This window comes from Lissotriton helveticus, chromosome 7 (assembly GCF_964261635.1).
Source record: "Lissotriton helveticus chromosome 7, aLisHel1.1, whole genome shotgun sequence".
In the NCBI taxonomy this organism is placed as follows: Eukaryota; Metazoa; Chordata; class Amphibia; order Caudata; family Salamandridae; genus Lissotriton; species Lissotriton helveticus.
In genome coordinates, this window is record NC_136068.1 from 247776741 (window position 1) to 247790859 (window position 14119).

A 14119-nucleotide genomic window follows, 5' to 3' on the forward strand; every position below is an offset into this window, starting at 1 on the left:
TTCAAGAACCACGGTAGGAGTTCGGCGAAACCATTGCTGGCTACTCTTCACCGGCTTGCCATAGCCCAACGGGTAATATTCAAAGTTGGATGTTTGGCCTTTAAGGCCCTTCATGGGAAAAGTCCCATGTTCATAAACAACCTAATAATCAAACATGAGCCCTCCCGCAATCTTCGCTCTGCTCATCAGTCCCTGCTCACTCTACCCTCCTTCAAACTAAAGCGTCAAGGTGGGTGTCGATTTGCTTATCTTGCCCCAGAGGTGTGGAACTCTTTCCCCCTGTCGCTCAGGAAGTGTACCAATCTTATGGAGTTCCGGAGAGCACTGAAGACCTGTCTATTCAAGCAAGCCTCAGGATAGGCTAACCATTTTTAATTCTTTCCTCACTACCAGCGCCATGAAACCTCTGGTTGCCCGCGCGCTTAATAAATTCAGAATAACATTCAGAATAACATAACATACAAATGTTCCATTCGCTTGAGGATTTGAAGGAGGGTAATCTGGGAAAAGCGGTGCGCTCTTTACGTGCGTTTGTCCACTTTTGGCGTACCCTGCAGCTGCCAGTGATGTCCCGGGTTTCCCTATCCAAGATGGTCAAGCTCCCTTGTATGCTGTACTTCTTTGTCAACCTTCCAGTCCTTCTACCCAGTGGTTGGTTCTGCCCCCTGAACGCCCTGCTCTGAGACTTGGAGTGGGGAGAGGGTTGTACCCGAGTGTCCCTGGCAACACTACAGCGTCCAACTGCCGAGGGAGGGCTAGGTGTGCCGAATATGGAATATTACATGTTGGCCTGTCATTTGCAGTGGCTAGCACAATGGATAGAAGGGGTTAACGGAGAGGGATTTTTTGTGTCCCTCCCAGAAGTCCGTCCGAGATTAGTTACGGCAAAAGTGCTAAAACCAATGACGCCCACACGGTACTGTTCCCTATTGCAATGTACTGCCTTTCAGGCCAGGCGGAAATATGAGAATAGAGGAGGGCAACCTGCTAAGTATACCCCTGTGTTGCCTTTGGTGGGCCTACCGCACAGAGATCCCCAATCTGTCTTTACTGCTGAGCAATTAGCCCCCTGGACAGATGTAGGGCTCGGTACTGTTGGTGATTGTTTCTTGGACAAGTGCCTAATTTCTTTTGATGGCCTTGTTGACGATTGTGGTCTGCCTTCAGGACAGTTTTTGCATTATGAAGCACGGCCCGAACCTTTGCACAGTTGTGGGGGGTGGGTAGACGTGAGCCGGATACCCATACGGTGCTCCATGCCTTCTTGAGCGCTTGGAACTGCAAGGCACCTAGTGAAATGTTCTATGTGGCTCTCCAGGAGGCCTCAGCAAGTCCATTGACCAGATTACGTGCTAAATGGGACGTGATTGGGGTTAGGGTATTAACAGATGCGGAATGGAGAAGAGTTTTGCACTACTCCAAGAAGATCTCTCGGAACTCCCGCCTCAAATATCTACAGTTTAATTACACGCACATGGCTTACATGACCCCACGATCGACTTAACGTGGCATATGGAGGTGAGGTTCGTTCTTGCCCCAGATGTTTGCGTCCGAATGCGGACTTTGGCCATATGATTTGGAAGTGTGGAGTCTTGCGGCTTTTTTGGGAGGCAGTGCAGGGTAAGCTGTCGGACGTACCGGGCAGGGATCTATCTCCCACAATACAGACGTGTATCTTAGGATTTTTCCTAGACCGCTGAAACTTAAGGGAGGGAACAGACTTATAGACTTGGCACTGGGGCTAGCGAAACGCTGTATTGCGCTGGGTTGGAAATATCCTGAGGGACCACAATTTGCAAATTGACATAGAGATGTTGTGATGGGGGGTGGAGCGAAAGGCAGAGCACTCAGCTGGGAGGAAACTAATGGCATGAGGAAGCTTCCCATGGCAGGCCAGTAGAGGGAGGTGCTGGCGACCTGGGAGAACCCAGAGGGACGGGAGGCGGGGTTGATAGATTCGGGTCCCAAGTCGGATATGGGCACGCGCCCAGTGGTGCCCTAGCTTGAATTGGCTGTTGCCATCTCAGTTGGCTTGGTGCCCAGACAGTGCAATGCATCTAAAGGCTGTGCGGGAAAAGCGTTTGCTGACTTATTGCGTATATGGGAGCAGTAACCTTAGTTGCAGCTATAGGACCCTACCTTGAGGGCTAACCTGCTGGTCCCCTGCTGTACCTACTTCATATATTGTGTCCTCACCACTAGCTGCACTGGAAATAATTACTATGATTCCTCCTCTGCTTAAGGTCTTTCATTTGTTTGGTTCCTTTTTTTCTTTGCCCCAGTTGGGTATCCTTAACTGACTGATGTTGATTTTTGCATTGTTTGGGCATTTTAAATAACTGGTGATTGATCCCACACTGACCATTATATGGTATATTATAGGTGCTCTGGATCATGCACTGAGAAGGTAGACGTTGCTATAATTTGTGGTTCTCCTGATATTTACTTTTAGGAATGTCTTGCCTTTGCATATTTTTATGAAAACGTGTATTTTGAAAAATTGAAAATACCAATAAAGATATATATTTTTTAAACCTATAACTACCTACTGGCAACCACCAGCAGGTAATATACATATGCATACTAATACAAATTCATATATAATGGATTAGGTATCCCCTGCTTTACAAAATAACGCTATTTCAAGTCCCAGAGGAGGTCCATATAGAATAACGAGGCTCATTATATAGTTATGCAGTGACAATTAGAAAGTAGATATTTATGTTTAGCACTCCTTGGGGAATTATAGAAAAGTTGGAAACGTTCTGCATATTTCTACAGCACCTTTTTAAAAACAAAAACTGGCTTATATTAACGTGGTTCTTATTATTTTTTTTAACAAATATCGAACAGCTTTCTTGATGTATTTCATTTTGCACTAGGGTTTCTACGTTTATTCTGCATATTTAGAAACATTCTCTATTTCATAAGAAGGAGCTACACACCACGCATTTAAGGGGTTTGTGTGAGAGCTGATATTGTGACCATGTATTTTAATTAATAAATTACCCTCTGCTGTACTTGATAATGATATTGCAAGCCACCTAGGAATTCCAAAACCGTATAAAGTAATTTGACCTTAAGACTCATTACTCTATATGGAACTCCTCTGGGACTTGCAATAACCTTAAATTGTAAGGCAGGGGATATCCAATCCCATATATATTATATGTATTACCTCTTTAAAACCTTCTACGCTGATGACGAGCTGGGCTCGTCATGGCGTAGCCTCCTCGCACGCTGATGACGAGCCCAGCTCGTCATGTAACATGCGGTTTTAAAAATCTCAGCGTGCGAGCGGAATTCCGCCCGCACGCATGCGGTTAAGGAAAGCAATGTGTGTGCAGCTGGGTAAGTGACTATAAGTAGTGAACCATTCAAAGTACACTGAATTCATCTTGTCAATCCCATTTCAATATATGCATGCTCTAAAAACGTTGCACATAACAGAGCTTGCCATTTTCTCTTTTTTTAAGTTAGAATGAACATTAATTAGAATTCCACCTAGTTACAATGAACGATTACATCATTTTGCACAGCCATCAATTAATGATACATGCAGATTCAGCTGCAAAGTCGTCCCATTGTATAACTTTTTGAAATGTGTCAGACAGTGGTCAAAGTTGCATTTTGACTAAATGCTTGAGCCATTCATAAAATTCGATGCATTAAAAAATACATACCTTTATATTGTTGTCATTGTGCATCATCACTGGTTTACTCTTCTACTACATAAAGCTTATGTTTGTGCACTTAACGTTATATGGATTCTTTATTTTTTGTGAGACTGAGCATTGCTTATGGAAAATATATGTATTATATATATTTATTTTGTTTGGCATCTGTACAGATTCACAGTATTGTAATTTGGAAGGTAGTAATCTGAAGCCACCAATAGTTGCAACATGCGTGTTTTGCACATACACACACACACACACAACGACATACACACACTGCAATTAATAATGACTCAACTTGCAAACGGAAAACATATTATCGAGGAAAACAAGAGATTGATCAGCTATTCCTCCTTCCACGTAAGCATTTTCTAAACTATTTGATTTGATTTGAACGAGATTTACAATGCACAACAATTGCCCAAGGGCGTCAAGGCGCTATAGTCGTAGAGGTGAGGAACTGCCCCGTGAAGTAAAACCAATGGACATGTAAGAGCCATCCAAAAGCATGAAAAGCCTTGGGCCCAATTCACAGTACTAACTTAAGAAAAAATCCTAAACTTACTACTTTTGGTATTCACGGAAGGCATTTAGTAGTAGTAAAGTTAGAATTTTGTCTTAAGTCTGTCTTAAGTCTGTCTTAAGTTTGTCTTAAGTCTGTCCTAAGTTTGTCTTAAGTCTGTCTAAAGTCTGTCTAAAGTCTGTTTAAAGTCTGTCTTAAGTCTGTCTTAAGTCTGTCTTAAGTCTGTCTTAAGACTGTCTCAAGACTGTCTTAAGACTGTCTTAAGACTGACTTAAGACTGTCTTAAGTCTGTTTTAAGTATGTTTTAAGTCTGTCTTAAGTCAAACTTAAGACAAAATCCTAACTTTACTACTACTAAATGCCTTCTGTGAATACCAAAACTAGTAGGACAGACTTAAGACAGACTTTAGACAGACTTTAGACAGACTTTAGACAGACTTTAGACAGACTTAAGACAAAATCCTAACTTTACTACTACTAAATGCCTTCTGTGAATCCCAAAAGTAGTAAGTTTAGGATTTCGTCTTAAGTTAGTTCTGTGAATCGGGCCCCAAGTCTTTAAGGCATTTCTAAAGTGGAAATGAGCTCTAATCCTGGTCAGAAATATTGGTAGCAAGTTCCAAAGTCTTGCGACCGAGAAGGCTCTGCCTCCCCATATCTTCTCTTGAAATCTGGGCACCGTCACCACGTTAAAGTGGCCAGAGCAGAGAATTCTCCCGGGGATGTAGCTATGAAAAATATTCTTGATTCCTGATGGGCAAGTCTGAAAGAGGGACGTGTGCACTAATCAGACGCCCTTCAATATAATTTGTTTACTTATAGGAAGCCAATGAAGGTCATTCAATCCCTTGGATGCAGGCTCCTGTTTTGGAATGTCCAGGATGTGACTGGTCAGTGCTTTCTGGACTAACTGTAATTTGGCTTGAGTGCTCTTGTTGGTCTCCAGATATGTCATTACAGTAGTCGATTTTAAACATGAGTAGGTCCAAGCCCACTTGTTTCCGTGCTGAAAGGGGGATAAAGGTAAAATAAATCTTCAACATTTTAATCAGCCAGAAACATGTTAACACAACACATTTACCCTGAAGATCTAATGAGAGCTTATAGTCCAGCATCGCCCTTAGGTTGTTAGCCCTCTCTGTGGGCATAGGTATAGTCTCCAGAGTGTCAGGCCACCAATTATTATTCCAGATGGAGGTATGTGCTCCAAAGAGCAGTACCTCCGACGAAGCCCCATTGAGCTTCAGGTAGTTCCTCCCCATCTAATCAGCTACTGTTATCATACAATGATTTAAATTGGCTGCAATATCTACTATGTCTTTTGAAATTTACACAATGAGCTGTGTGTCATCTGCTTAAGACACCACCTATAGCCCAAAAGAATGAATACATTTTCCAAGGGGAGGGACACGTACAGGTTAAAACGCATAGGGCTTAAAGATGAGCCCTGCTGCACTCCACATGGCAGTGGAAAAGGGTCTAATAGATAATGGTTCACTGCAAACCTCTGGGATCAACCCTTAAGGAAAGAGGACAACACTTAAAGCGCTGGGCCAAAGAATCTGAGTTCCTGTAGACGACTGATCAGCAGCCATGGGGAGATGGTGTCAAAGGCTGCGGATAGATCCAACAGGATCAATGCTGCTACTTGTCCTGCATCCATAAGCCACCTAACCCTATCTGTAGCCACCACCAAAATAACTTTGGTACCGTAATATTCCTGGAATCCATACTGTGATATGTCCAACCAGTCCTTCTCTTCCCCATAGGCCATCAAGTGTTTTTTTAAGATGTTTTTTCCAAAATCTTCGCAGGAACATGGAGGCGAGCGATGGGTCAGACATTTTTACAGATGTTGTGGTCAAGGTTAGGTTTCTTGAGGCTTCACTAATGTCTCCTTCCGCAGTCAAGGGTAGCACGCAGAAGTGATGGCTTTGTTCATTATGGATGAAAGAGGCTGTATAATCACCCTCACCATCATCTGAATAAAGTTAGAAGCACAGATTTCAGGAGCAGGCCCGAATTAATAATAAGTAGGTGTTTCTCCACCAGTTCTGGTGTGGGGGATAAGCTGTGAGCCTATTAGTGGTTATTTCCAAAGATTCAGTGAGAATAGGAGGCTCTGACTGTCCCTCACTTCTTAATGGCACTGAATCATCCACGGGTGTTATTCACGATTTGAGCTCCTTATAGAAGTTAGCAATCTTAGATTGGAAGAAATCCACGCGCTAACAGCATTGCTCTTTTGAGCCTAATGTGACAACAGGCATCAGAAGGGTAGATAACTGCATAACAGTTTTAAAAAGAGCTTTAGGGAAATTTGTGGCCTCAATTACTTTAGTATAGTATTTAGCCTTTTCCTCTGTAAGCACCCTCTTATAGTCTCTGATCATAGACTTAGAAGCCGTTCTTTCTTGCTCCTTATAATTCCTTCTTCAGACACATTCCTGGTAATGGCTGGCTTACCTCAGCAACCTCAGTCTGTCTCAGAACCAGGGAGCTTTCCTCTTCAGCTCTGCTTCCCAGATGAAGGCAACCTTCTATGCTGCTTCCCCTAGCCATGCTGAGAAATCCACTGCCCCTCTGTCTACATCCGTCAGAACAGCCAAGGGCATGCTATCCAACACATAAATGAGGGATTTGACTGACACCCCCTTCCAGTCCCTCCTCCGAATCCTGGAGTGGACCGTAGTGTCCCTCATATGGGGGGAAGGCAGTTTAAGGAGACTGCTGGAGAGTCAGACCTGCTAAAGAGGAGCACAGATTGAAAAGCCAACTGGGGATCATTGGAAAAGAAGCCATAAAGGGTAAGTCTAGCCACGTGAGTGGGGCCCGAGACCAGCTGTAGCAGCCCCAAACAGGCCAGGGTCTTTTTAAAAGATATGGTTTCTCTATTTGTTCTATCATCAAGATGGAAGTTAAAGTCTCCCAGAATAGATAAGTATCAATTTCCCAAGTGGGGCTCTATTTGATTAGCTATTTCAGATGGTAAAGCGTCCGGGGACCAGGGGGGTCTATAAATTAGCATAACTAAGAAGGAGATGGAGGGAGACATTTCTATCCTAAAATAGAGTGATTCACAGGTGCTGCTACAGCTGCTGGTCACCAGGTGGTATTGTGACTTATAAATCACTGCCAAGCCTCCTCCTGGCCTGACTGCACTATCCAGTCTGAAGATTAGGAGGGGGGGATAGCAACCACTAAGTCCGGGCCCAAAGCTTCTTTGGCCCAACATTCTGTGATGAAAACACAGCCAGGTCTGTGTGACGACAAAAAGTCTCCTAGTTCTACTTTGAGTTTTACCATGGACCTCACAGTAATTAGGAACTTTTTAAGGGTGGGTTCCAACCTCTCTGTATGTTCAGATACCAAGGCAGTTTTTATAGCCTATAGCAGTTGTCCTGTGCACCAATGGGCAGAAGGGATAGCTCAAAACCACAGGTAGTACACAAGCTGTGCCTGTTGACATTTATATTGTCAAAGCATAATGCTGTACAATGCTTAGACTCATCCTCTCAACATAGATTCAGGAGCTGATCTCTGGAGTAAACCATAGGCAGAGGCTTACCTAGGCAGGCTGAAGCAGGGGTTCGAGTGCAGTGAGCGATTCGGACATTGACGCGTGCAGATGGTCCTGCCTTTGGTACTCCAGTGGCTCGTCCGCGCTCTCATAGCCTTTAAGCAGTGTCTCCTAGTCAACCGACTAGAGCACTAACGGTCCACAATGGCCCCCTCGGGTTCAACCAGGAGGTGGGCATACTGGCTTGAAGAAGCCACCATGGCATTATCTTTAAATGTCTACTCCAGTTTTCTAGAAAAAGTTGCTTTTTCTAGTGTTGTAATTGTATATCCTATTCTCATAACTATTGTTCATATTTTTGTACAGTCTCCTATGTAATTTTTTTTCTGTTTATATCAGAGTGAGCGTCACATATAAAAAAGTATAGCTAATATGTATTTATTTTTTCGCATATGTACAGAGTGCTATATTGCTACAGTTCAATAAGCAACCTGAATCACACACTCTATTAAATAAACAAAGACATCACAAATAAATCAATAAATAAATACATTCAAATTATTAGTAAATCAACATGGAGAGGAGAAACATACTTCTGTAGAAAACAAGTGAGTAAACCATGATTTCACGTTCAATGTAATCATTTTATAAATTCATAGATATTTCAAAGAGACATTGCAATAGTAAAGTGCAGCAGTTCCTTTAAATTACAATAATCCAGGAAGGTAACTACTCTTTCAAATAAATAACCATTTGTCCTGGTTTAGCGTAAGACCTCATCTCATTAATAATTCATATTGAAATAATAAATAATGTATACATTTGTCTTCCTTAAGGAATATTCACGCAGTCTATTGTCTTCCGGGTGCTGCACTTCTAAGAACACTGAACATCCTTACTGAGAAAAGGCAATCTCGTGAATAGTGTGTTTACAGTAGGAAAACACACAGATACAAGAGGACTCTTAAAAGGAAATAGAACTGTAAAGTCAAGCATCATTGGGTGAAGTAGATATGGTGCTATGAAATTCTGAGGAGCTACTTGTCCGCATATGGAATTTAAATGAGAGAAGCTCTTCCTCTAGTGAACAACAACTTTCATTATTTTCTCATTTACAATGCTGTCACATTTTACATAAATTGCATTACGGCACACGGGATTTTGCATGAGAATCTAATACATATTTTATAGTCTCTGGCATGCTTGTTTTTGCAATATCAAGATAGTATATGAAAAATAAGCCATGAAATAAATATATAAAAATAGAAAACATTTCTGCCCGCCTTCATAGTCCAAGTTCTGAAGTTAATACCATACACAAAAGCAAATACACACGTGAACCACAAGAAATTAATCTCTTTTATCATAAACAGCTAAATGTAAGCACATTTCTTATCAAACTTCGGAATAAAACGTTTCACTCTACCTTTCTAGGAAGAGGTACAGTCTCTCTCTCTCTCTCTCTCTCTCTCTCTCTCTTTCTCTCTCTCTCTCTCTCCCTCTCTCCCTCCCTCACTCACACACATACACGCTCAGATATGCAGGTACTCCCCACTCACTTCTTTCATATATTTGTATTTGAAATCATAGTAGGCAGCCTACTGCAGTGGCGTAGCCAGTGAGTCATTGGCACTACTGCAAAGAAGGAAATGCCTGCCCCGCCCCCCTGCTGTTTGAATTTCAAATATAGTAATAATCAAGTGTCAATGGGCACCTCATGCCACTCCGGCCCGGTGCCACAGCACCTGTCGCACCAATGGAAGTACGCCCCTGGCCTTCTACTGTCATTCTTTTCATACAGTCTTGCTAAATAGGTATTTTTCGTCATTCATCTTCCCACCGTACATATATTGTTAATTCCACATTTACCAATAAATCAAAAGAAAAGTAATGAATAATATTTACGGCAACTTAAGGCTTAATCATATTCATTCTTAAACCCCATTTGTCATTTTTATGTTATTATAATTAACTCATTATTTACTGTGTTTTCGAAGTACAATGCTTTAGCTTTAAGCGTGACACAAACTGGATTGTTATAAAGTATGTTTCAGACATACGTGCGCGAACCCGCTAACTTGTGCGCGCGTGCACACTCTACAGACGGGCACACACACACCTCAGAACACGCACGTGGGTGACAGCATCAGGGCAGAAACAGTACAAGAGTTGTGTAATTCTCTCGCTCCAAAAACAATAACAATGCAAAGTAATCCCTTTTCCAATTTTGGCACATGTACTCTTTACTACCCTCCCCCACCGCAAATTCTGTTATGCATTTTTCAAGAGGCTCAAACAGAAACAAAAACCACATACCGCCCTCTAAACCCATTTTCTGCTGGAGATTTATTTTATCCAGTATTCTTCAAAGCCATTTCTCCCCTGCTAGTATTTAAAAAGCCTAATGCATCAAGTGGAAAGTTATTGACAGCCAGGAAATAGGAGCTCTTTACAATGGAGGCGTTTTTAACAGGGACTGGTAATCTAGTGAGTGCAGGGATTCTGTTAACATAGACAGATTTGAGCTATTGATTTTGTCATAAGATATTATACTTATTAGAATGCATTAAGATTTAAATTAAGAGTCGGCCATTTCATTGCTACACGAGGGTCTGAAGCCGAATTATTTCTGAAGAGGCAAGAATACACCGGCAATTGGAACCATCCAAGGAAGATGAAAATATACTTACACCTAAGCGTCTGCTCCTTATCTTCACATATCCTTGTCTGACGACGTCATTAAAATTAGAAGCCATCCTTTAAAAGCATATGGAGAACGTAATTCGCAATCGTAAAAGTTCAGGTGATCCGTGGTTTCCGATATCATTTGCAAATTGGCGTCAGCGCCGTCCTTTCGACCACGCGAAGAGCAGCATGTTTCCTTTGTTGTTTTTTAATCCACTTGTCGCGAGAGAAAGGGAGCTGCGGGGGGAAAACGCAGAAAATGAAAGCGCAAGAAGTAATGAGCCTGAAGCCGCATCAGCTGAGAGGACTGTCTGACTACATAGTGGAATGCACCACTCCGCTGAAGAGGGTTGTAATGCTGCAGGGAGAAGCCTTTTCTGTTCAGCACCGATGGTTCACCCTGAAAAGCAGATGCACATGCATTCACCCAAGCTGCCTAGCAATTCCAGGAAGCAGTAGGTCTATAGATTCAAACACGAAAAAGATCACCAAGCTGTGGGCGTGGTGTGTCTGTCTATCTATCTGTCTGTCTATCTATTTATGTTTAATTGGTTGGAATAAGACACAAGCTAAAGTAAAATAAACTAACTATACCTTATGCCCCCATCATCCACTGCTTACAACTACATGTATTATAGCACTCATGACACATTAAATGACATAATTGATTTCATCCCTGATTATATTTAAATAACATAATTGTTGATTGCTAATGAGATCAACCAATGATTCTGACCCTCTATTTCCCTTTTTTCAGAGAGCGAGAAGTGGAGGACGCTACTTTGGCTACAACGTGGCCAATTTAGGGAAATCCCTGCCTCATACAAAATGGCTCATTGACATCGAGTAGATTTTCCGTAAACGCCTAAAATCCTTGTTGTTTGATAACTAACCCCTGTAGAGCATGTGGGCAGTCTAGGTTGCATTGCTAGTGCTGGGATGCCCTAGGGTAGTCATGTTTTCTACAAATGTGCAGAGAAGAGAATAGCATAGAATCTCCTCCTCACTTATAGGCCCACCTCCCGGATTCCCCTCCCCTTCAGGAATGTGGTGCAGTGTGGCCCTCTCCAAATAAACCTTGATATTCCTGTCAGGAAACCCTCCAGAGTTCCCATATAAGTTGCTATAATAGTCCAGAAATACAGCGTTTTTCTCTTGTTGCGCACCTACCAATTGACCTAACAAATTCTGCACGTGCGCAATCATGGTCTACCTACTCCCAGACTGAACAAGCCATAGTAAGCACTCTTTCTGTCTTCCTTTCTTCATTGTGCATTGTAGCCACATAGTCCCTATAACTATGGCATTGCAATGTTTCAATAGGTTGAGCACACCTAGCCACCAATACCTCCTTCTTCTCAAGGTCTAACACCACCTCCTTTGCAAACTCATGTGTAGATCTATCCAAGTAGCTGCACCTCCAGTGATCTATTATTACAGATTGTCTAGCCAATACAAAGGACTCTAATCACAATATTAAGGGCCATTTGTAGCAAGCAAATTCGCATTCGCAAAGGCCGAAATTCGCAGAATTTCGGCCTTTGCAAATGCGAATTTGCTAAGGGCCATATGTATCAAGCCCAAATGCGTACGCAAACGCTGAAATTCGCAGAATTTCGGCGTTTGCGAAAGCATTTTCGGTAAATGTTATGTATCACGCAAATCGGCATGCAAAATAAGGAATCGCAAAATTTGTGATTCCTTATTTTGCATTTGTATTTAAGGAATCGCAAATTTTGCGATTCCTTAAATGCAATGTATGAAGCCCAAAAAAGTAGCAAAATGCCCTTAAGGAATCGCAAATTACCACTAACTTCTAGTTGGTGGTAAGTTGTGGTTTCTTTGAAAAATGCAAATTTCAGCATTTTTCAAAGTGCCATGTGACGCACATACATGCCCTTAGGGCATGTATGTGCGCCACATGTGCACCCATGCATATTTCAGGGGTGCCACAGGGTGTCCTTTGGACACCCCTGCACCCTTGAAATTATTCTCAATTTGCGATTTTCAATTTGCGAATCGCAAAATTGAGAATACCTTCCCATTCATTCCTATGGGCCTCCTGGCCCATAGAAATGAATGGGAAAGTATTCCTTAATTGCGATTCGCAATTTGCGAATCGCAATTAAGGAATACTAAGAAATCGCTAAAAATAAGCGAATTTGTACATACATACCAATTTGCGATTCTGAAATAGCGATTTCTCAAAAATCGCTATTTCAGAATCGCAAATCGGTACTCTCATACATATGGCCCTAAATGGAATGTATTAAGCAAAATGTGGCCCAAAATAAGGAATCGCAAAATTTGCGATTCCTTATTTGGCGATTGCATTTAAGGAATCGCAAAATTTGCGATTCCTTAAATGCAATGTATGATGTAAAAAAAAATTGCTAATTGTCCCTAAGGAATCGGAAATTACCACCAACAAAGTTAGTGGTAATTTGCGATTTTCGTGAAAAATGCCAATTTTTGCTTTTTTCAAAGTGCCATGTGATGCACATACATGCCCTTAGGGCATGTATGTGCACCACATGTGCACCCAGGCTTATTTCAGGGGTGCAACAGGGTGTCCTTTGGACACCCCTGCACCCTTGAAATTATTCTCAATTCACGATTAGCAAATTGCGAATCGCAAATTGAGAATAATTTCACATTCATTCCTATGGGCCTCCTGGCCCATAGAAATGAATGGGATATTATTCCTTAATTTGCTAATCGCAATTAAGGAATTTTAAGAATTCGCTAAAAAATAGCGAATTTCTACATACCATTTTGCGATTTCTTAATAGCGATTCCTTAAAAATCGCTATTAGCAAATCGCAATAGGGTATGTTGATGCATATGGCCCTTAATGCCCCTCACTCAGCCAGCACTCCAGGCACAGTTTCGTGATTTAGTGCAAAGTAAGCCGAAACAGCTTCCCAATTCTTCCCTAAATGGTCTGTCCACCACTGTTCCCACCTACCTCTGCCAGGAGGGGATAGGCTGAAACCACCCCCTGAGGTGTATTTTCAGCAACTTGGGGTCCAAAAGGGTCCCCCAGATATTCTGTGCCCATAATTTATTGGCAGACATCTTTAGTATACAACATTCTAAGCTAGTAGTTCCTCTCTCTGTAATGATGTAACCTTCATACACTTGCTAAAACCCAGTTAGCAATCCACTGAGAAAACCACTGTGCCACCCTAGAGGGCTGGGAGTTAGGCAGAGGTGGGGTAGACAGCCAAAGTTAATATCTATAACACAATTAAAATCCCATTCCAGTATCACAGACCTCTCCCCTCTCGGATGAGCTGCAGTGAGAGGGAATAAAGGCACATCAGTTGGTCTCCATTGTAGGCATACACAATCATCAGTAATATCTCAATGCCATGAATTGTTCTTTCACCAATATGTGCCAAATCTATCTACCTGGACATGTGAAAATTTAAATGGTATTCCAGTTCGCTCCCAAACGCAGGGTTCGCCCAACAAATAAGGAGTATTCACTAATGTATGCTTGCTCTCTCCATGTGCATAGCAAGCAGGCTGCCACAAACTTGGTGAGATGTGTCTCCTGCAGTAGCCCCAACCTAACTTATTATCTTTTCAAATAGGCATTGATCTCATAGCACTATCCCATGTTGGGAATGTATAGTTGTCATTATGGTGTGGCATCAATGATTTCTGCATCTATTGTTCTACCCCAATACATTGGGAGGTTCACTTCCA

At 42.1% G+C, this 14119-nt stretch overlaps 1 protein-coding gene across 1 annotated transcript in view; it reads right to left on the reverse strand.

Annotated features, from left to right (window-relative positions):
- DOK5 (docking protein 5) overlaps positions 1-10655 on the reverse strand; it is a 590993-nt gene extending 580338 nt beyond the window's left edge. Inside the window, exon 1 of the mRNA XM_078650481.1 lies at positions 10411-10655. Within this exon, the coding sequence (XP_078506607.1) occupies positions 10411-10476 (66 nt within the window). The 5' untranslated portion in view covers positions 10477-10655. The remainder of the gene's footprint in view (positions 1-10410) is intronic.
- Positions 10656-14119: the final 3464 nt, after the last annotated feature.